At 36.3% G+C, this 21,662-nt stretch overlaps 1 protein-coding gene across 4 annotated transcripts; it reads left to right on the top strand.

Moving 5' to 3' along the window:
* The first annotated feature begins 276 nt into the window (after nt 1–276).
* Nucleotides 277–19,844, top strand: ramp2 (receptor (G protein-coupled) activity modifying protein 2). 4 transcript variants are annotated; one of them, XR_009310067.1, is made up of 9 exons: nt 277–579; nt 2,746–2,784; nt 2,909–3,053; nt 4,247–5,159; nt 7,315–7,353; nt 7,478–7,622; nt 8,810–10,709; nt 13,044–13,082; nt 14,067–14,103. XR_009310067.1 is itself a non-coding variant. In XM_034055472.3 (6 exons), exons 1-6 carry the CDS (start codon nt 10,661–10,663, stop codon nt 19,402–19,404), a joined length of 597 nt encoding a protein of 198 aa, XP_033911363.1. In that variant the 5' UTR covers nt 10,184–10,660; the 3' UTR covers nt 19,405–19,844. The 4 variants fall into 4 exon arrangements, 3 of the variants coding, with proteins under 3 accessions (XP_058862633.1, XP_033911363.1, XP_033911364.1); XM_034055472.3 differs by lacking the exons at nt 277–579; nt 2,746–2,784; nt 2,909–3,053; ... (1 more) ...; nt 7,315–7,353; nt 7,478–7,622 and adding exons at nt 16,114–16,152; nt 18,584–18,764; nt 19,152–19,844 and having other exon boundaries at nt 10,184–10,709; nt 14,067–14,102; XM_059006650.1 differs by lacking the exons at nt 277–579; nt 2,746–2,784; nt 2,909–3,053; ... (2 more) ...; nt 7,478–7,622; nt 14,067–14,103 and adding exons at nt 16,114–16,152; nt 18,584–18,764; nt 19,152–19,844 and having other exon boundaries at nt 10,181–10,709.
* Nucleotides 19,845–21,662: the final 1,818 nt, after the last annotated feature.

Here is a 21,662-nt window from a genome sequence, read left to right on the forward strand (position 1 = left end):
GTGGTCAGTGAAGTAACTTCTGGAGCTTCCCCCAGTTGATTCACAGATATATTTTCTATTAAATGAATCGATGGATCCCATTGTAAAGCTCGCAAATAAAAACACATCCGAATTTGCGTTTGGTACCAGTTATTATCACATCCTCACCCACAGCGTAATTAAGTATCTGAAAACAGGAAAAATCTGAATGACCCAAGTTACTAATATTTCTCTCTCCTATTAATTTGTGCCAGGAAAAAAAAAAAAGAACAAACAAACAAACAAACAAACATAATTACTGTATTTCCTGTTCATAACCTCAAAGTCTGAGGTGGTATCTAATCTAACATCTTGCAATCAGTAAAGCACAAGGATTAAGAAAACAAACACACAAACAAAATAGAATGTTGGCGTTGGCTCTGTCACAATAGGGGGCGGTAGCCTTTTGTTCTTTGAATAGAAATTATTTAAGGAGAGCCATATATATTAACGACTTCCCAAATCTTAACCTTAGATACTCATTCAGCGCTTGCCTGGACAAGGTTAACATTCCCATAATGACCAGATTGATGCAGATGTTATTTCCACTGCTGCTGTGGGGTATGTTTCTTCACCTGCTTTCCTTTTTAAATGCATAGATGTTTCTAAGATCTCTTTTGAGCTGTTTGGGGATGTAGGATATTTACAACTGGTCATGGTCAGTTTTTTGTTTTGTTGATGTTGTAATTTCTTGGTGGCAGATTCTTTGTGTAGATGGACCAGCACAAGAGAAAGTTAACAGTGAAAGTGAACAATGCAAATTGAAATGTTTGTATGCAATTAATGTCAATTTGTTATAAATTCAACAGGAAATCCTATAATTCGTAAATAATTAACTGTGAATTACCAACTCTACATGATATTACCACTGTCAAAATGGGTTTGTTCAATGGCTTGTTCACTGGATTTTTAATGGGATAAAAAAGTTGAAATGTTTTGGGGTTTTTTTAAGTGCTTATAATATGATTTGTGATTTTTTTTCTTTGAGTTTTTTTTTTTTTTTTAGTTTCTTGCTAAATGCATTAGTGGTTCATATTTTTGTCCAAGTTACTGGATGCTCAAATAGAAAAATGTAAGTGACCAGCTGATTCGGCTTCTTTTTGACTGATTGTGACCCTTCCTTCTGTTTTGGACTAGAGGCAAAATATGTTTTAGAAAGTTTATTTTCTATAAGTTATCACTACCGTTATGCTCATTATAATGCTTTTAGTTACCAGTAAAGTATAAAACAAATACAGTCAAACCTGCTCATGTGACCAACTTTATTTCGCGACCACCTGGTCTAAGTGACCACTTTCCTCCCAATAATATTTGTGCTTTTATTTAACTGTATTAAGCGACCACCTGTCTAACGAGACCAGCCACAACAATTCGCTTACCCAGCCACGGTCTCAAACCTGTATTAAGCACCCTTACACAGGGCTATTGTTATAAGACAAATATGGTTTTAAATGGTACGTCCTAAATGCAAAGGCATGCGGTAACCATTTTAGCGGTCTTATATCCGTAATCAATAAAACAACAGCGCTCTCTTGTAAAGGAAGAGAGAAAACGTGGAGAAACAAAAGGTCCTCTCTAGATTGAAGTTATTAAACTTGTAAAGACCGATTCGTGTACCAGCAGTAGTTCCTATTCAATGGCATGGTACAGAAAGACTATTTTGATTTCCACACGGAAAAACAAGATTGCTTCATCGGTGCGCATGCATCAAAATTATTCTTAAATTGATTTTTAAGTTAACTTTTAAGTGAAGCTTCTGCCTATTCAAAAAAGTACAGGCACTCCGTTCCGGCGCTTTCCGGCTCGACTACCCCACTGAACTACATCTTTTTTTTTTTCGTTTGTTTTACCAGGAATAATTGTGAGTTATTGCAACTTGTTATCAAGAGTTTCCTGGGATATATTTTCTATTGCACAACAGTGCCACCAGCGACCAAATCCTGTAATGCAGCAAAATAACTAAGAACAGAACACCATCATGCAACTTTTATAATATTTTCAGAACAGTTCTCTCCTGTGCGCTGGATTTCTTTTGAAAGCCTGTTACTAAATACAATTGTTTTTAATATTGATGAAAATAATGCCAATATTTTAACAATAAATCCATCTCTTAGCTTTAATGTCACGTTGCTTAATTAATCTCTATGGGCTGCAGGGACTGAAGAGTGTTTGAGCCATCAAGCTCACTGCTATTAACTATCCAAAAGTTTGGAGATGATAAAAAAAAAAAAAAAAACGATAACAAGACCTTAAACACAATTGCAATTGTTTTTATTATTTATTCAATCAACTAATTCAATTTACTACGACTCTGTTTCAGCATAGATTGAGTGGGACTTCCATAATCACAGAAGTATGTGTTCAGGGGCAGTGAAATGACTTCAGATCAATACTTCAGTTGATTAATGACCCAGGACACGAATATAAAAACCTGACTGCGTTTAAAGAGGGTCTGCGTTAACATTTCCTCATTTTCTGCAGAACCCTTGTTTGTAAAAAATATAATAAAATCAGGATAACACGATTTCCCTGAGGTTACAAAATGGTGTTATAATAGCACTAATGGGCCTGTTTCAGTGTCATTTCCCTCTTTAGACTGGTTGGTACTTCCAAGCTTTCCATTGTTTAGTTTGTTTGTTTTATTTTAAAACATGCATGTGTTTAGGACAAAAGTTTGCACTATCCCACAAGGAAAAGGCGCACATTCATTGTTGCTTTATATTTCAGGCTGGGGAAAACAAACCCTGGGGAATACAGAAGATGAAGGTATGTATGGTACAAGATCTGGAAAACTAAAAAAAAAATATATTAAATCTATTTTTTTTATTATTATTTTTATTTGGTCAACTCACCAATACATGCATTTAAACACGTCTTCTCTTATTCTCAGATGAATTTCAAAATCAGGAGATGTACAACATCTTTAAATGCAATGAGACTCTACTGTTAGATTACATTACCTACTGCTGGGTTCCCTTTCATGGAGAAATAGCAATGCAAAAGGAGAACTGGTGTAACTGGACTAAAGTCACCCGGTTAGTATTGATTTAATCTTTTGTGTACTGAGAAATGTATTTAACTTTCGCAATAATTCTATTTCCATAGTTCCATTTCTTATTCTTGTTAGTGAAAGTGATATGCGTTTGTGTGCAAAAGCCCTAGTTAACCCTTTCAGGTACAAGGGACATATGTGTCCCACAAATACAAATGATGCTAACTTTCTTATTTTTGCAATGAGGTGCATGGAACAGGGTTTGAAATTTACTGACAAGATGGATCTGGTCATCCAAATTGTCAATTTCCTCCGGGTGATCACTCTCAAATGTATTTTAAGAAGAAACCGTTTTGTGTATATTAAGGGGTTAATTAATGACCCAAGATACATCAAGATAAAAAAAAATAGTATGATCATAATTTTGCTGTGTAAAACTGGCCCTACAATGATCCATTCCCCTCTTTTAGACTATTTTATTTGTCTGCAAATGTGATTAATGCTGTCCATTTGAATTTAAGTGTGATGATGAGTTATCAGGTTACAAAACAGTATTGTATCAGTTGTGAACGAATCACTATTGGTGCCGAAAAAGTGTTCTTTAAGCGAAGCCCCTGTTCCTTTAGGCGGAGCATTTACAATGGGAAAAATCAGTTTCACCACAAGGGTGTTTTCTTAGCTGAAGCGTTCTCTTAGGAGGTGTTCCTATACACTGAGACGTCTGTAATTGCATATTCCTGTTAACTTAAAAAAAAGTCTCGCACATTTCTTATGAAAATGCACATGCAGTAGATTCCAGTTAATTGCACTTCCCATGTGCCTAAGAGTTGTATGCATTTAACCAGAATAAGGAACATACATTTTCAAAAGAAATGTACAATTGTATGAAATTATCAGGTATACAATTAAATGCATAACACTGTATATGTTACTGATAATTGCATACACTGGTTACTTGCATAAAACTGTTAGGCATCTGGGTTATGAAATTAACAAGAATCTACTGTAATTTGTATTTAATATGATGTGCTTCTTGTATTATTTAAAGTTGGATTTCAGTGCTACTTGCATGAATTGTCTCTTAATAAATTCATATATTAATAACACAGGAACTTGATCCCTCATACCTCATACATCTTTTTTGGGGGGGTGTGGGGGTGTCTAGAGTTTTTTTTTGGGGGGGGGGGGGGGGGGCTGGAGATTCTCAGTGACCGTGTGTGCTGATTTCCTCTCCAGGTACTACAGTGAGATGTCAGAATGCGCGGAGTACGTGTCAGAGTTTACAGGCTGCTACTTTCCCAACATGATCGTGGAGAATTTCTTTGTGCAAATCCACTCTCAGTACTTCTCAAACTGCACCACAGAGGAGGCCGTGTACGCTGACCCACAAGGCGAGCTGGTTCTGGTGCTCACCATCACCCCAGTCTGCATCATCCCCATTCTGGTGTCTCTCGTCATCTGGAAAAGCAAAGTCAAAGAATAAAAGCCGGGAAGCTGGGACACTTTTTTTTGTTGTTTAGATTAGTTCACTGGCTGGCTTCTCTACCTCCGCTTATTAAATTGAAAATGGTCCTTCAATTGTGTAACTTACAGAATCAAAGTTACGAAGTTACACTGTATGAGCATTTAAAAAAATAAAAAATAAAAACACATCCGAATTTGCGTTTGGTACCAGTTATTATCACATCCTCACCCACAGCGTAATTAAGTATCTGAAAATAGGAAAAATCTGAATGACCCAAGTTACTAATATTTCTCTCTCCTATTAATTTGTGCCAGGAAAAAAAAAAAAAAGAACTTAGATTTCGAACTGAAATGACAAACAAACAAACAAACAAACATAATTACTGTATTTCCTGTTCATAACCTCAAAGTCTGAGGTGGTATCTAATCTAACATCTTGCAATCAGTAAAGCACAAGGATTAAGAAAACAAACACACAAACAAAATAGAATGTTGGCGTTGGCTCTGTCACAATAGGGGGCGGTAGCCTTTTGTTCTTTGAATAGAAATGATTTAAGGAGAGCCATATATATTAACGACTTCCCAAATCTTAACCTTAGATACTCATTCAGCGCTTGCCTGGACAAGGTTAACATTCCCATAATGACCAGATTGATGCAGATGTTATTTCCACTGCTGCTGTGGGGTATGTTTCTTCACCTGCTTTCCTTTTTAAATGCATAGATGTTTCTAAGATCTCTTTTGAGCTGTTTGGGGATGTAGGATATTTACAACTGGTCATGGTCAGTTTTTTGTTTTGTTGATGTTGTAATTTCTTGGTGGCAGATTCTTTGTGTAGATGGACCAGCACAAGAGAAAGTTAACAGTGAAAGTGAACAATGCAAATTGAAATGTTTGTATGCAATTAATGTCAATTTGTTATAAATTCAACAGGAAATACTATAATTCGTAAATAATTAACTGTGAATTACCAACTCTATATGATATTACCACTGTCAAAATGGGTTTGTTCAATGGCTTGTTCACTGGATTTTTAATGGGATAAAAAAGTTGAAATGTTTGGGGTTTTTTTTAAGTGCTTATAATATGATTTGTGATTTTTTTCTTTGAGTTTTTTTTTTTTTTTTTTTAGTTTCTTGCTAAATGCATTAGTGGTTCATATTTTTGTCCAAGTTACTGGATGCTCAAATAGAAAAATGTAAGTGACCAGCTGATTCGGCTTCTTTTTGACTGATTGTGACCCTTCCTTCTGTTTTGGACTAGAGGCAAAATATGTTTTAGAAAGTTTATTTTCTATAAGTTATCACTACCGTTATGCTCATTATAATGCTTTTAGTTACCAGTAAAGTATAAAACAAATACAGTCAAACCTGCTCATGTGACCACCTTTATTTCGCGACCACCTGGTCTAAGTGACCACTTTCCTCCCAATAATATTTGTGCTTTTATTTAACTGTATTAAGCGACCACCTGTCTAACGAGACCAGCCACAACAATTCGCTTACCCAGCAACGGTCTCAAACCTGTATTAAGCACCCTTACACAGGGCTATTGTTATAAGACAAATATGGTTTTAAATGGTACGTCCTAAATGCAAAGGCATGCGGTAACCATTTTAGCGGTCTTATATCCGTAATCAATAAAACAACAGCGCTCTCTTGTAAAGGAAGAGAGAAAACGTGGAGAAACAAAAGGTCCTCTCTAGATTGAAGTTATTAAACTTGTAAAGACCGATTCGTGTACCATCAGTAGTTCCTATTCAATGGCATGGTACAGAAAGACTATTTTGATTTCCACACGGAAAAACAAGATTGCTTCATCGGTGCGCATGCATCAAAATTATTCTTAAATTGATTTTTAAGTTAACTTTTAAGTGAAGCTTCTGCCTATTCAAAAAATTACAGGCACTCCGTTCCGGCGCTTTCCGGCTCGACTACCCCACTGAACTACATCTTTTTTTTCGTTTGTTTTACCAGGAATAATTGTGAGTTATTGCAACTTGTTATCAAGAGTTTCCTGGGATATATTTTCTATTGCACAACAGTGCCACCAGCGACCAAATCCTGTAATGCAGCAAAATAACTAAGAACAGAACACCATCATGCAACTTTTATAATATTTTCAGAACAGTTCTCTCCTGTGCGCTGGATTTCTTTTGAAAGCCTGTTACTAAATACAATTGTTTTTAATATTGATGAAAATAATGCCAATATTTTAACAATAAATCCATCTCTTAGCTTTAATGTCACGTTGCTTAATTAATCTCTATGGGCTGCAGGGACTGAAGAGTGTTTGAGCCATCAAGCTCACTGCTATTAACTATCCAAAAGTTTGGAGATGATAAAAAAAAAAAAAAAAACGATAACAAGACCTTAAACACAATTGCAATTGTTTTTATTATTTATTCAATCAACTAATTCAATTTACTACGACTCTGTTTCAGCATAGATTGAGTGGGATTTCCATAATCACAGAAGTGTGTGTTCAGGGGCAGTGAAATGACTTCAGATCAATACTTCAGTTGATTAATGACCCAGGACACGAATATAAAAACCTGACTGCGTTTAAAGAGGGTCTGCGTTAACATTTCCTCATTTTCTGCAGAACCCTTGTTTGTAAAAGATCAGGATAACACGATTTCCCTGAGGTTACAAAATGGTGTTATAATAGCACTAATGGGCCTGTTTCAGTGTCATTTCCCTCTTTAGACTGGTTGGTACTTCCAAGCTTTCCATTGTTTAGTTTGTTTGTTTTATTTTAAAACATGCATGTGTTTAGGACAAAAGTTTGCACTATCCCACAAGGAAAAGGCGCACATTCATTGTTGCTTTATATTTCAGGCTGGGGAAAACAAACCCTGGGGAATACAGAAGACGAAGGTATGTATGGTACAAGATCTGGAAAACTAAAAAAAATATATATTAAATCTATTTTTTTTATTATTATTTTTATTTGGTCAACTCACCAATACATGCATTTAAACACGTCTTCTCTTATTCTCAGATGAATTTCAAAATCAGGAGATGTACAACATCTTTAAATGCAATGAGACTCTACTGTTAGATTACATTACCTACTGCTGGGTTCCCTTTCATGGAGAAATAGCAATGCAAAAGGAGAACTGGTGTAACTGGACTAAAGTCACCCGGTTAGTATTGATTTAATCTTTTGTGTACTGAGAAATGTATTTAACTTTCGCAATAATTCTATTTCCATAGTTCCATTTCTTATTCTTGTTAGTGAAAGTGATATGCGTTTGTGTGCAAAAGCCCTAGTTAACCCTTTCAGGTACAAGGGACATATGTGTCCCACAAATACAAATGATGCTAACTTTCTTATTTTTGCAATGAGGTGCATGGAACAGGGTTTGAAATTTACTGACAAGATGGATCTGGTCATCCAAATTGTCAATTTCCTCCGGGTGATCACTCTCAAATGTATTTTAAGAAGAAACCGTTTTGTGTATATTAAGGGGTTAATTAATGACCCAAGATACATCAAGATAAAAAAAAATAGTATGATCATAATTTTGCTGTGTAAAACTGGCCCTACAATGATCCATTCCCCTCTTTTAGACTATTTTATTTGTCTGCAAATGTGATTAATGCTGTCCATTTGAATTTAAGTGTGATGATGAGTTATCAGGTTACAAAACAGTATTGTATCAGTTGTGAACGAATCACTATTGGTGCCGAAAAAGTGTTCTTTAAGCGAAGTCCCTGTTCCTTTAGGCGGAGCATTTACAATGGGAAAAATCAGTTTCACCACAAGGGTGTTTTCTTAGCTGAAGCGTTCTCTTAGGAGGTGTTCCTATACACTGAGACGTCTGTAATTGCATATTCCTGTTAACTTAAAAAAAAGTCTCGCACATTTCTTATGAAAATGCACATGCAGTAGATTCCAGTTAATTGCACTTCCCATGTGCCTAAGAGTTGTATGCATTTAACCAGAATAAGGAACATACATTTTCAAAAGAAATGTACAATTGTATGAAATTATCAGGTATACAATTAAATGCATAACACTGTATATGTTACTGATAATTGCATACACTGGTTACTTGCATAAAACTGTTAGGCATCTGGGCTATGAAATTAACAAGAATCTACTGTAATTTGTATTTAATATGATGTGCTTCTTGTATTATTTAAAGTTGGATTTCAGTGCTACTTGCATGAATTGTCTCTTAATAAATTCATATATTAATAACACAGGAACTTGATCCCTCATACCTCATACATCTTTTTTTGGGGGGTGTGGGGGTGTCTAGAGTTTTTTTTGGGGGGGGGGGTGCTGGAGATTCTCAGTGACCGTGTGTGCTGATTTCCTCTCCAGGTACTACAGTGAGATGTCAGAATGCGCGGAGTACGTGTCAGAGTTTACAGGCTGCTACTTTCCCAACATGATCGTGGAGAATTTCTTTGTGCAAATCCACTCTCAGTACTTCTCAAACTGCACCACAGAGGAGGCCGTGTACGCTGACCCACAAGGCGAGCTGGTTCTGGTGCTCACCATCACCCCAGTCTGCATCATCCCCATTCTGGTGTCTCTCGTCATCTGGAAAAGCAAAGTCAAAGAATAAAAGCCGGGAAGCTGGGACACTTTTTTTTGTTGTTTAGATTAGTTCACTGGCTGGCTTCTCTACCTCCGCTTATTAAATTGAAAATGGTCCTTCAATTGTGTAACTTACAGAATCAAAGTTACGAGGTTACACTGTATGAGCATTTAAAAAAACAAACAAAAAAAAAAAAAACACGATGCTCACCCTGTGAGTTATTGTCACACCCGCTACAAATTAAAAAAGCAATGGCGTAGTGGTTAGGGCTCTGGACTCTTGACCGGAGGGTCGTGGGTTCAATCCCTGGTAGGGGACACTGCTGCTGTACTCTTGAGCAAGGTACTTTTACCTAGATTGCTCCAGTAAAAACCCAACTGTATAAATGGGTAATTGTATGTAAAAATAATGTGATTTCTTGTAACAATTGTCAGTTGCCCTGGATAAGGGCGTCTGCTAAGAAATAAATAATAATAATTAACCAGTTTCACTTTAACAGCATTGTCACACCTGTGTTCCCTTTACTAACACACACCTGCCTTAACAGGCAGCTTATTATGTTGTCTGTTTGTACTGTATTGTATTTCCAGGGCAGTGTGGGTGATCTAAACGTATATAGCACAATTGAACCAGATTTCAAAATACAAACAACTCTGAGCTCCAAACACTATTACTGTACCAAAGCCAGCTATTGCTATTGTCTCTACAGATTTCACCATGAAACCGCATATGAATTCACTGAGGCTAAGCCTGTTATCCTTGGTGTAAACTGTTTTCTATTTATTTTCCAGATCCGCATGTATGTAATCATTGTATTTTACTTGCAAATTGGGAGTTGATTCAATACAAACATACAGCACCCCCAAAAATGCTATTCTATGCTGCTATTCAACATAAACAAAAAGAACTACACAACTGTGTTTATTCAATTAACTATTATTTTGAAACACATCTATACCACTCCTCCTGAAAGTTTGATTGAATTATTATTTATTTCTTAGCAGAAGCCCTTATCCAGGGCGACTTACAATTATTACAAGATAAAACATTATTTTTACATACAATTACCCATTTATACAGTAGGGTTTTTATTGGAGCAATCTAGATAAAGTACCTTGCTCAAGGGTACAGCAGCAGTGTCCCCCACCTGGGATTGAACCCACAACCCTCCAGTCAAGAGTCCAGAGCCCTAACCACTACTCCACAGAATGTTTCCATAAACTAAAGAAATTGATCAAATCTATTCATAAATGGTTTAAAAAAAATTAACAGATTAGGCAGATTTGGTAATTCATAAGTAATAATAAATGCATACTTACTGTATATGGCTGGTTTCACAGACCCTGATTATCTCTAATTGTGAACTACCTAAATTAACATTAGTGCTAATGGGGTTCTGTGAAAGCAGCCAGTGATAAATGGGCTAATTCAATTAGATACATTGAAATGCAAACATTAGAGCAGTAGGGTTAGCTTTTTGAGAGAGGGAGGGGTGACATGCAGCTTAAACCACCCATCACAGGAAATAGGAATGTCCTGTTATTGAAAAAAAAGAAGAAAAAGATTTTCTGTAACAAAGGTTTAGACTTATCTAGTTCACCAGAGGGACAGGAATTAAAACAACCTTTAAAATGAGGACCATGTGCACGGCTTTAAGTCTTTTGTTAATTCTGCTATTGGGTAAGTACAATTTAGTGTTTAACACACACACATTATATATATCTGGGACCTCCAATAATAATCAGTGATCAATTTTTTACATTTTGGTTAGAAGTCATAGGCTGTGTTGTAACTTGGTATACTCGAATTACAAAACTCATTGACTCTCATTTACTAATGTATGTCGGACACTTTTATATATGGGGGGGGGGGGGGGGGAGATACAAATAAATAAACAAACTAAATGAAATGTGAGATTTGTGGTGTCCACGATATACTGAAAGAACACAGGGGATAAATATCAAATGTTTTCAAATTGTCAGTCTCAAAGCTCTTGGTAATAGTGGAATACATACAGGGTAATTCATATGCATGGGGAAAAAAACAAACTATCACAGCACTCAATTAGAAAAGAATGTACAAACACCACACCTAGCACTCTGGACAATGTCCTATAACTAGAATCCAAAAATGATTGTGTGCCAATGGAGTAGTTCAATTCCTCATGTTCTGTAACAAGTCTCATATATATATATATATATATATATATATATATATATATATATATATATATATATATATATATATATATATATATATATTTGTTTGTGAACATTTAAAACACAGTGCCAACAAGGGGTACTCTTTTAGTGCTGTATAGGGTAAACTGAATGTGTTTATGTTTTTAAAAATAACTAGCAATGACTTAAGTCCACATAGGGAGCCCTTTAATTAGTTGTTTATTTTTACAGTAGTTTTGAAACCATAACTTATTATTTAATTCTTTATCACGTACAATTGCACATCACAAACATATTTATGCTTCCCTGTGGCAGTGTGCCCTGCCCTGTGCATATTTTGTGTTATATGTTGGGTGTGGTGTGTTAATGTTGGTGTATAGGTATTGGTGCACGGGATATAATGGGGCTATGTGGAGCACGAGTGATTTAAAATGTATATTTGTAATACGTATTTTTGCACAATCACTTCACGTACAGATAAAATGTGTATTAGTATGCGAGCACGGGGATTACACAAATTAGTTCACGTGCTGGGATTCAAGTGAATTATTAATTAGTAATTGAATCCCGGCACAACTGTATATATAAGTACACGTTTCACCTACTCGAGGTTGTGTGTTCAGGGCGAAAGAACGGGAGAGAGTGAGGAGAAAATAAATAAATAAATAAATAAATAAATAAATAAATAAATAAATAAATAAATACTAGCAATTGCTACTTAGTGTTGGAGGACCAGCACGGTCTTTGTATGTTTAGGGTTAGTCAGTTTTTGTTCAACCTGTTTGTTTTGTCAAAGTATTTTGTTTGTTAAAGTGTTTTATTTGTTCATTTAATAAACACGCAAGCAGCCCATTTGTCATTTCCGCAATCTGCTGTGGATGTCTCTTCATTACACACGCAGTGCTGTGTGTTTGTTCCGGGTCTGATGTCACAGCACAGGCCAGCTTCTTCATAGGCATTTCTGTCACAAATGTTTTTTTTTTTGTTTGTTTTTTTAACTGAAATATACTTGAGTAATTGCTTAAACATGTGTGGCTGTTTTGCATTTGAAATAGTGTTTCGAGACATTTTATTCATTAATGGGGACTAAATACAAGTTGCAAACAAAAATGAGCTTCAAAAAAAGTAAATGATATACTAGGATGTTGTAAACTGTACAGTATACAAAATGTTTAATTTATTTGGATATATTCATGATAAGCTTACTATGCCTACCTGACATAGTGACAGTGAAGTTCCTTAAATCTGTACAGGAAGGAAAAAGAAAAAAAAAACACACAAACACATTGATCTTTGAAGCAAGCGAGTCACTCTTTGCCAGCCTGGCTAGTTTAAACATTGCAGTATTGCAATAGTAAATATCTTCCACCACTATAGGTTTTGGTGCACAAGATTCTTCCAAACATCTAACCAGACGTCCTGGGAAAACTGGGATGGTCCCAGTTTTCAGCCTTCCTTTTTTGTCCCGGTCAGAAACAGTCAAATTGTTAAATTGTTTCATTTTTCCCCCCATTGTATTCACATTTTTTTGTTTAAAGTACAAAACTGTAGCAGTGTGCTTAGCAAGTTAACTGCACAGTAATATAGTGCCAATGTGCTAGGTTGGTTTAACTTGTCTAGTTTATCTTGGTAGTGCCACCAGCCAATTTAGCCTTTTAAGTTAGTCCCAGTTGTGGGACTAATATATACACACAATTATTTGAACTGCTTCAGAGTTGCTAGAGAGTTAATGAATTGAAAAATGTCCCAGTTTTTCACTCTGGAAATCTGGTCCCCATCCACGTACCTCAATCCTGAAATTCACACTGACTTTTTCCCCTGTTCTGTTTTTTAGGGAATGGTGGGCAAGCCTATAGAAACTCAACAGTTGAAGGTACGGTACAGTTTGTGATTTGAACTATGACAACTACGAGTGAAAGATAAGCTACACAATAACTAAAATCACAGGACATAACAGTTGATTTGTAAAATGAAATGCTTTACTGTAGCAGTCTATAAAGGCTGATTTGATCAACCTATTCCCAGCCAGAATAAGCCACAGCTGGATTTGTTCCAGCACTGGGGAATCACCCTGAATTGCACCAACCACCTATAGTGCTTATCCTGGTGTTACAAAATACATGTTCCCCCAAAATATTCGGCGATATTGGTTCCCCTTCCTAATATTTGTACTCGCTTATTTTTTTGTAACAAAGTAATTCTTCTTTGTATATAAGTCTATATCCGTGCATTTCCAAATAAAACCTTAATTTTAAGACCACTTTCCCTAACCCTAACCCTAAACTTGTACCATCCAGTCCTCTCTGACAGGTCCAGTCTCACCTACAATAAAACACCTTAAGAGCCTGCAAGCTCACATTTACTAGCATTATACATGCATCATTTACATAAAAATAGGATAAATAACAAACATGCATGTAGGGGGGAACCAATCTCCACATCACCAATTGAAATACCCTCAACACTTACCCATCGTATGCATTTTGATTCATTCATAACCCACCACCTTCCCCATCTCCACCTCTGTCGCATACCCCGCATTGCTTCAATAAATAGTTTAATCAAAAATTATTTTCTGATTTGTCCCAAACTACTGAACTAGTCATGCCTTTCCTCTGGGACTATCATAATCAATAAGTGTGTCTGGAGTGCTGAACAATCGATCCACACAGAAAAGACATTACATTTCAACTCCTTTGAGAATTATTGCATGCCATAAAAAAAGCATTTTAAAAGACAAAGGAGGAGGAGAAAGCAGACAATAACAGAATGCCTCCCGTAGTGTTTTGTTTTGATTTTTGCATCGACTGCACTTTCTAGACTCTCAAAAAGTAAAACCTTTAACCTTCTCTTTTAGATAATAATGGAACACTCTTAGAACAGACAACACAAGGTACTGTACTATATTAACTATATTTTAGTTTCTTGCATGGAATTTCAATATTATTGAAAAAAGTAACATGTGAGAATTTACCATCCAATGAAGGGTCTAATTCTATGAAAAAGCCCTATAGAAAACACAAGCCCTGCCAAAAATCACAGAGCTCTGTTATATTTTGCAGCTACAGTAGGGGGACTTTAAGGATTTTTGGCAGCATGGTACTGCTAGTATATTATTATTTCATATGGGCAGTAATTGTTTTGGTTCAATGTGAGGTTCAGGTTAGCAGATGTTTAATTGGTGACCCAGACTTCTCCCATAAGCCCCAAGCTATATCATTTGTTTACTTGATAATTATGGATTGCTTGAACAATAATTGAGTTTTGTTTTCAGATTCTGCAACAGCTGTAAAATCAAAGCGCCAATCCTCCACTGCTTTTGCAGGATACATATATTGTACGTTATTTATTGTGACAGTTTTGAAGAATTCAAAGTTTTTGTTATTGCAAATATACCAGCTGTTCCCGTATTAAACATCTGCAGTTTTTCTTATTAATCCCTTTCCAAGACTCCTTGTAGAACAGAGATTAACATCTGGCTATCCTCCTTACAGACCATTCTCATTGTCTTTTCATTATTGGCTAGGCTTGTGGAGTGATCAACTTTTACTGTATATTATAGCGATTGTAGCTAACAAAATAATTCTATGTAGGTATTAAATGAAAGAAACACATTTTTAAAATGATCAAGTCCTATGCTAAATTAAGGAAATCTCCATTTGAAAGGCTAACATTCAGGTAGTCTTGCACTAGTCATTTCACCAAGAGAGTAAGATTGTCCCCCACCTCTTCAACACCTTATTTTCTGTCATTAACCAACCAGTTGCTTCCACTGTTTACTCGTATGTTTTGAGGTGAAATGACCCATGAAGTGGAACAAAAACATATTACCTGACAAAATGCAAACTGAAAACGTCTGGATCCAAGGCAATCTCTGACTGACACTGTGCCTGACTTAGCTGTCACAAGCATTAATTTCATCAAGGTTTTATAAACAGCAGAGTTTCTCTCAGTGTTGACAGTCCCCACTTGTCTTTCTATGGCAGCTATGGGATAAATAAATGAATCTCGGAGACACTACAAGGCAGCGTCTGCAAGCGAGCACACCCCTTTTCACACCAGATTGCCTTTCATCAAAACAACTCCAGTACTAAATATTTGCTTATGTTTCCTGTTTGGCCACTTCAAATAAATAAATGAAGAGGGAGGCAGGGTATTGTCTGAGAAAAAAAAAAGAGGCTTTCCAGATGGGCTCAAACTCGCAAGGAGGGAGAGCCTTTTACAAGCTCAGCGTGGGTTCCAAACATCTGTTGGATGACAGCAATGAGTTATATCTCGTATCTCGTGTAGTCTGCAGTTAATTCCACCCTTCAGAGTTTCCTGTTATGTTTTACTTGCCTAATTAAAGTTTAGACTTTCGTTTAATTATTACCGTGTGGGGGATAGCCCGTTCATCTTAAGATGAAGAGCGTTTGCAACTTTTTGAAGATTTCAATTTTGCTTTTATGTGGTAAGCAATTTTTAACTTCATGCAAATTCTTGTTATATTTAAGACAGTTCGGGGTATTGCGTGTATGATTGCATCTCTCTCTCAATGGGAAGTTTAAGTGGAATGACAGCATGATAATTTCAAGTTTAAGAATTTCAAGTTCTAACAATATATACTGTGCAGTGTAGGCTATCACAGTGGCAGTGCAAATAAAATGGGTTTATGCAGATTTCACAATAATCTACTGTAGTTACCTAACCAAAATCTGGATATTGCTGAATATTGTACTGATTTATTCTTCAGAGATGAATGACAGGTTGTGTGTATGCACAGTATATGTATAAGTTGCACTCTTAAATACAATAGTCATATTCAGAAATACATTAAGGCAATCAAGTAATACTTTTATTTTGATGACTGGATAATGATCATAGATTGATGAAGAATCTTTTTTTTATTTTGTTTTCTCTTTTAGGTAATACAGCTGGGAGTCTGACCAATGGCACAGCTAAAGGTACAACAACATTTTTCTTAGCATGATTATTATTCAGTTAACCTTTAAAAAGCAAATGCGCAATTGCATTTAGTCACCCAGGATATCCCATGGGTTAAAATGTCAGTGTTTGTCTTTGCATGATTACTTACATAGTCTACTTTGCACAAATTAACTATTACAAGTAATTCCCTTCAGTGATATAATCTGATGTTTTTTTTTGGAGCTGTACTGCCCATTTACGTTTCCTTCAGCTAATGCCATGTCTTACAGAAAAAGATGGAAAAAATACATCCAGAGCATATATATTACTGTAAATTACCAGTTGCCCTACAGCCCTAGAATACTGTATTTAACAGATCAGTTTTTGGTATACCGTGAACTTTCAAGTTTCACACTAACAAAGGTAAAGATCAGATTAAAAGATCAGATGATTATTAGAGCAATAGAAAATATCATCAAAATTAAAACACCTGATATATATACGGTGCCTTGCCTAAGTATTCACCCCCCTTGGACTTTTCCACATTTTGTAGTGTTACAACCTGGAATTAAAATGGATTTAATTAGGATTTTTTGTCACTGATCTACACAAAATAGTCCATAATGTCGAAGTGGGGAAAAAAATCTACATATTTTTCAAAATTATTTACAAATAAAAAACTGAAAAGAGTTGATTGCATAAGTATTCACCCCCTTTGCTGTGACACCCCTAAATAAGCTCTGGTGCAACCAATTGCCTTCAGAAGTCACTTAATTAGTTTAATGGAGTCCACCTGTGTGCAATTAAAGTGTCACATGATCTCAGATTAAATACACCTGTTTCTGGAAGGCCCCAGAGTTTGTTAGAGAGCATATTTAAACAAACAGCATCATGAAGACCAAGGAGCTATCAAAACAAGTCCGGGATAAAGTTCTGGAGAAGTACCAATCAAACTTTGAACATCCACTAGAGTACCGTTAAATCCATTATTAAAAAATGAAAAGAATATGGCACAACCGCGACTCTGCCTAGAGAAGGCCGTCCACCAAAACTCAGTGACCAGGTAAGGAGGGCATTAGTCAGAGAAGCAACCAAGAGGCCAATGGTAACTCTGAAGGAGCTGGAGAGAGCCACAGCTGAGATGGGAGGAACCGTCCATGGGACAACTATAACCCGGACGCTCCACAAAGCTGGGCTTTATGGAAGAGTGGCGAGAAGAAAGCCATTGCTGAAAAAAAAAACATATCAAATCCTGTTTGGATTTTGCCAAAAGGCATGTGGGAGACACAGCAAACATGTGGAAAAAGGTTCTCTGGTCTGATGAGACCAAAATTGAACTTTTTGGCCTCAGCGCAAAACGCTATGTGTGGCGCAAAGCCAACACTGCTCATCACCCTGAGAACACCATCCCCACGGTGAAGCATGGTGGTGACAGCATCATGTTATGGGGATGCTTTTCATCAGCAGGGACTGGGAAACTGGTCAGGATTAAGGGGAAGATGGATGGAGCCAAATACAGGGAAATTCTAGAGGAAAACCTGTTTCAGTCTGCAATAGACCTGGGATTGTGGCGTAGGTTCACCTTCCAGCAGGACAATGACCCTAAACACACAGCCAAAGCTACACTGGAGTGGTTTAAAAACAAGAACCTGAATGTCTTAGAATGGCCGAGTCAAAGCCCAGACCTCAATCCGATTGAGAATCTGTGGCAAGACTTGAAAAATTGCTGTTCACCAACGGTCCCCATCCAACTTGACAGAGCTTGAGCAATTTTGCCAAGAAGAATGGGCAAAAATTGCAGGATCCAGATGTGCAAAGCTGGTAGAGACTTACCCAGCAAGACTCACAGCTGTAATTGCTGCCAAAGGTGCTTCTACCAAGTATTGACTCAGAGGGGTGAATACTTATGCAACCAACAAATGTCTTTTTTTTTGTTTAATTAACTTTTGTGTCACAATAAAAAATATTTTGCACCTTCAAAGTGTTAAGTATGTTGTGTAAATCAAATGGTAAAAATCCCAATTAAATCCATTTTAATTCCAGATTGTAACACTACAAAATGTGGAAAAGTCCAAGGGGGGTAAATACTTATGCAAGGCACTGTATATATGTAGTACTGTTTTTAGATTGGTTTAGATGGTTTACAATATATTAACAGGGCAGCAGTGTGGAGTAGTGGGTAGGACTCTTGACTGGAGGGTCATGGGTTCAATCCCAGGTGGGGGACACTGCTGCTGTATCCTTGAGCAAGGTACTTTACCTAGATTGCTCCAGTAAAAACCCAACTGTATAAATGGGTAATTGTATGTAAAAAAAATAATGTGATATCTGTATAATTTGATATCTTGTAACAATTGTAAGTCACCCTGGATAAGGGCATCTGCTAAGAAATAAAATAATAATAATAATAATAACATTAAAACCCGGTGATGATGAAAAACTTGAATTATTTGTTTTTTGTATCTGCAGAGTCCAATAAAAATGACCCTTACTGCGATTACTTTTCACAAATCTGTCATGTGCACAAGCACAATTGGACCCATCTTCATTGTTATGATATGATTATTGATATTATTTGTTGGGAAAAATTCAACCATAGCATGTATTCCTTGGACAAGGGGAGCTGGTGCACATGGAATAATGTCAGCAGGTTGGTAGAGTACTCTAAATACAAAGTGATGTACAATACAAATTTGAATCACATTCTTAAGTGTTTGGTGTTTTTTTTTTTTTGGTTTGTTTAGCTAGCTCAATTCAGAATGTAATTTACCGGTATTTGAAATGTATGTATTACAGTACATGTTAAACACGCATTTATTTTTCATTTAGATATAAGGTTATTAAGTTGTTGGTCATTTTAAAAAGACTGCTGTGAGATAAATCTCACTGTCTTTATAATTAAGTTTTTGGATATACTAAATACCATACAAGCACCAACACTTAATCATGGACAGGCTCGGTTCACACACAGGGACACAATTGTTGCCCACTTGTGCAAGAACTTCCTAATATTTTCTTCCATACTTTTTCTTTACAGCCTCTACAGTAATTTTACTCTGTGCACAGAAAGAATGGCTGATTGTTTAGGAATTCCCTGGCCGAACAAGTTAATAGAAGACTATTTTGTGCACCTCCACTCTAAATATTTCAAATACTGCGACTTCTTTAATGTGTACAGAGACCCACCTGAGAAGATAGTGCTGGCTCTTATCCTGACACCAATCTCCATCATACCGCTGATGGTGGCTGTGGTAGTCTGGAAGACTAAAAATGGCAAACCCAGCTCATAAAAGTGTACCTGTTTATGTTTTTCTATATTCTGATTATTATTAGTATTATTATTATTATTTCTTAAAAATAAAAAGACCTGCCTTTCTTAACTGAAGTAGAGAGCAAACAAAAGGATTTTAGTCCAAACTAATAAAAAAAAGTGCAAGGCTTTAAAACCAATTCTCTTGCCTCTTGTCATTATCCACAGTTGTCATTGGTCTTATTTTCTCTTTTAAACTTGAGTTGTTTTAATTTGGGAAGTGCCAATGTCAAACACCACCTTATAACATAATACATAATATAAAATCATATATTGGTTCAGTTTTTTTACATCATCAGGGTCTTTTTAGCCTTGTAACATCATTGACCATTGACGATGCAAATCACTTTGCTAATCCACCTTCTTTCTATTTTATTGTCTTATGTGTATGCAAAAATAAATATCGTATCTGTAACACAATCTTGGCTTATGTTTTTTTTTTTGTTTATCAGGCAAAGCAATGTTAAAGCACTGCTTGTGTGTTACTATGAGCTTGCATGAAGAATCCCAACTGCCAGGCACTGAATAGACTCTCTCATTTCTATTTAAATCATGTGACTTGATACAGATTGAGATATGTGGGACCAGCAGCGTTGGTCACATTGTCACATGATTTAAATAGAATAAAGAAGTCTGTTCAATGCCCGGTAATTTGTATTCTTCAAGCAAGTTCACAGCCAGGTAAAGAAATATTATAATACTGGAGCATCCCAGAACCACAAAGCAATGGCATTTAAATCTATTTACTCTAATAGTTTTACGTCAAATGGAAAAGTTGCATTGAGGGCCTCTCGCTCCAACTTGTGGCTGACGTTAAAAGACTTTACCAGCAAGAGTTTGTTTATCTATATATATATATATATATATATATATATATATATATATATATATATATATATATATTGAAATCAATAAAAAGAAATAAATAGGCAATCTGAGGATCTACTGCACAGCTCATAATTTGTTTGGCCTTTACAGGAAAAGTAGAGCTATTGTGCTGATCAGGCAAATTGTGGAGCACCACGCCTACAAAAAACTTGGGAAGTGAATCAGACTGTGGCGCTCTTTATCTGTTCATTCCCTCATTCAGAATCCAGCCCACAGGCAGGGGAACAAAACAAGCAAATGAGCTAATGCAGATCAAACCGACACTGAACTATAGGGAAAAACCTCTTCTGATCTGCTGCTTACTTCTTAAATGCTGGCGTTCTGTTTTCGTTTGCAAAAATTGAACAGGAGAAATAATTACTTACTCGACATGTTGCCGTGGGGCTTGGAAATAGCCCAGGATCTGTTTTCTGACAAGAAAAAAACAAAGAGCCCTCCAACCAGTGCTTAGCCCCACACATTCTGTTTATATAATCCACTGCATAACTTCAGTACAACAGTTCACCTTCCAGTTCCAAAGTAGTATGACAGTTGTTTGAAAATATATGCAGCAGGGATTAACTTTCTTATTTTCTCACAACAATGTCTCATGAGGTTGTGCTTCATAGTGAACACTGCAGCTTATCATTTTTACTGTCTTGTATTACACCACCCTTTATACTTAGTAAGTAGTTATAGGGTTTGAGTGGTTCAAGTAGGTGGTATTATTTATTTTCTGTATTATTATTATTTTTTTTACAGTATGTATTGTGCTCTATGTTATGTGTCTTTATGTATGTGGGCAGCAGTATTATAGGGCAGCAGTGTGGAGTAGTGGTTAGGGCTCTGGGCTCTGGACTCTTGACCAGAGGATTGTGGGTTCAATCCCCAGTGGGGGGACACTGCTGTTGTACCCTTGAGCAAGGTACTTTACCTAGATTGCTCCAGTAAAAACCCAACTGTATAAATGGGTAATTGTATGTAAAAATAATGTGATATCTTCTAACAATTGTAAGTTGCCCTGGATAAGGGTGTCTGCTAAGATATTAATAATAATGTGGCTCTAGGTACATTTTTTATGGTAATCATACCAAACATGTAACACATTCTGTAAATGCATCATTTTTGATTGAGTCCTCATTTTAAATAACATTTTTTTTAAAAGTAAGTTACACTGCCTCATGCCTCAAGAGGAATAAATGCTAACTTCCTCCAAGCCATTTCCTTTCCAAACCCAGGTCAGGTCAGCTCAGCTATACAAAGTGAGATAATCTGGTCTTCCACCCTGCTAAATTGCTGCTACACCCCAGCAGAGAGTAGGGCTGGCTCTACAAAATGGCATCATGGAGTGGTCAATTAAACATGCACCAA

The sequence above is a fragment of the Acipenser ruthenus genome, chromosome 33, assembly GCF_902713425.1.
Source record: "Acipenser ruthenus chromosome 33, fAciRut3.2 maternal haplotype, whole genome shotgun sequence".
Lineage (NCBI taxonomy): Eukaryota > Metazoa > Chordata > Actinopteri > Acipenseriformes > Acipenseridae > Acipenser > Acipenser ruthenus.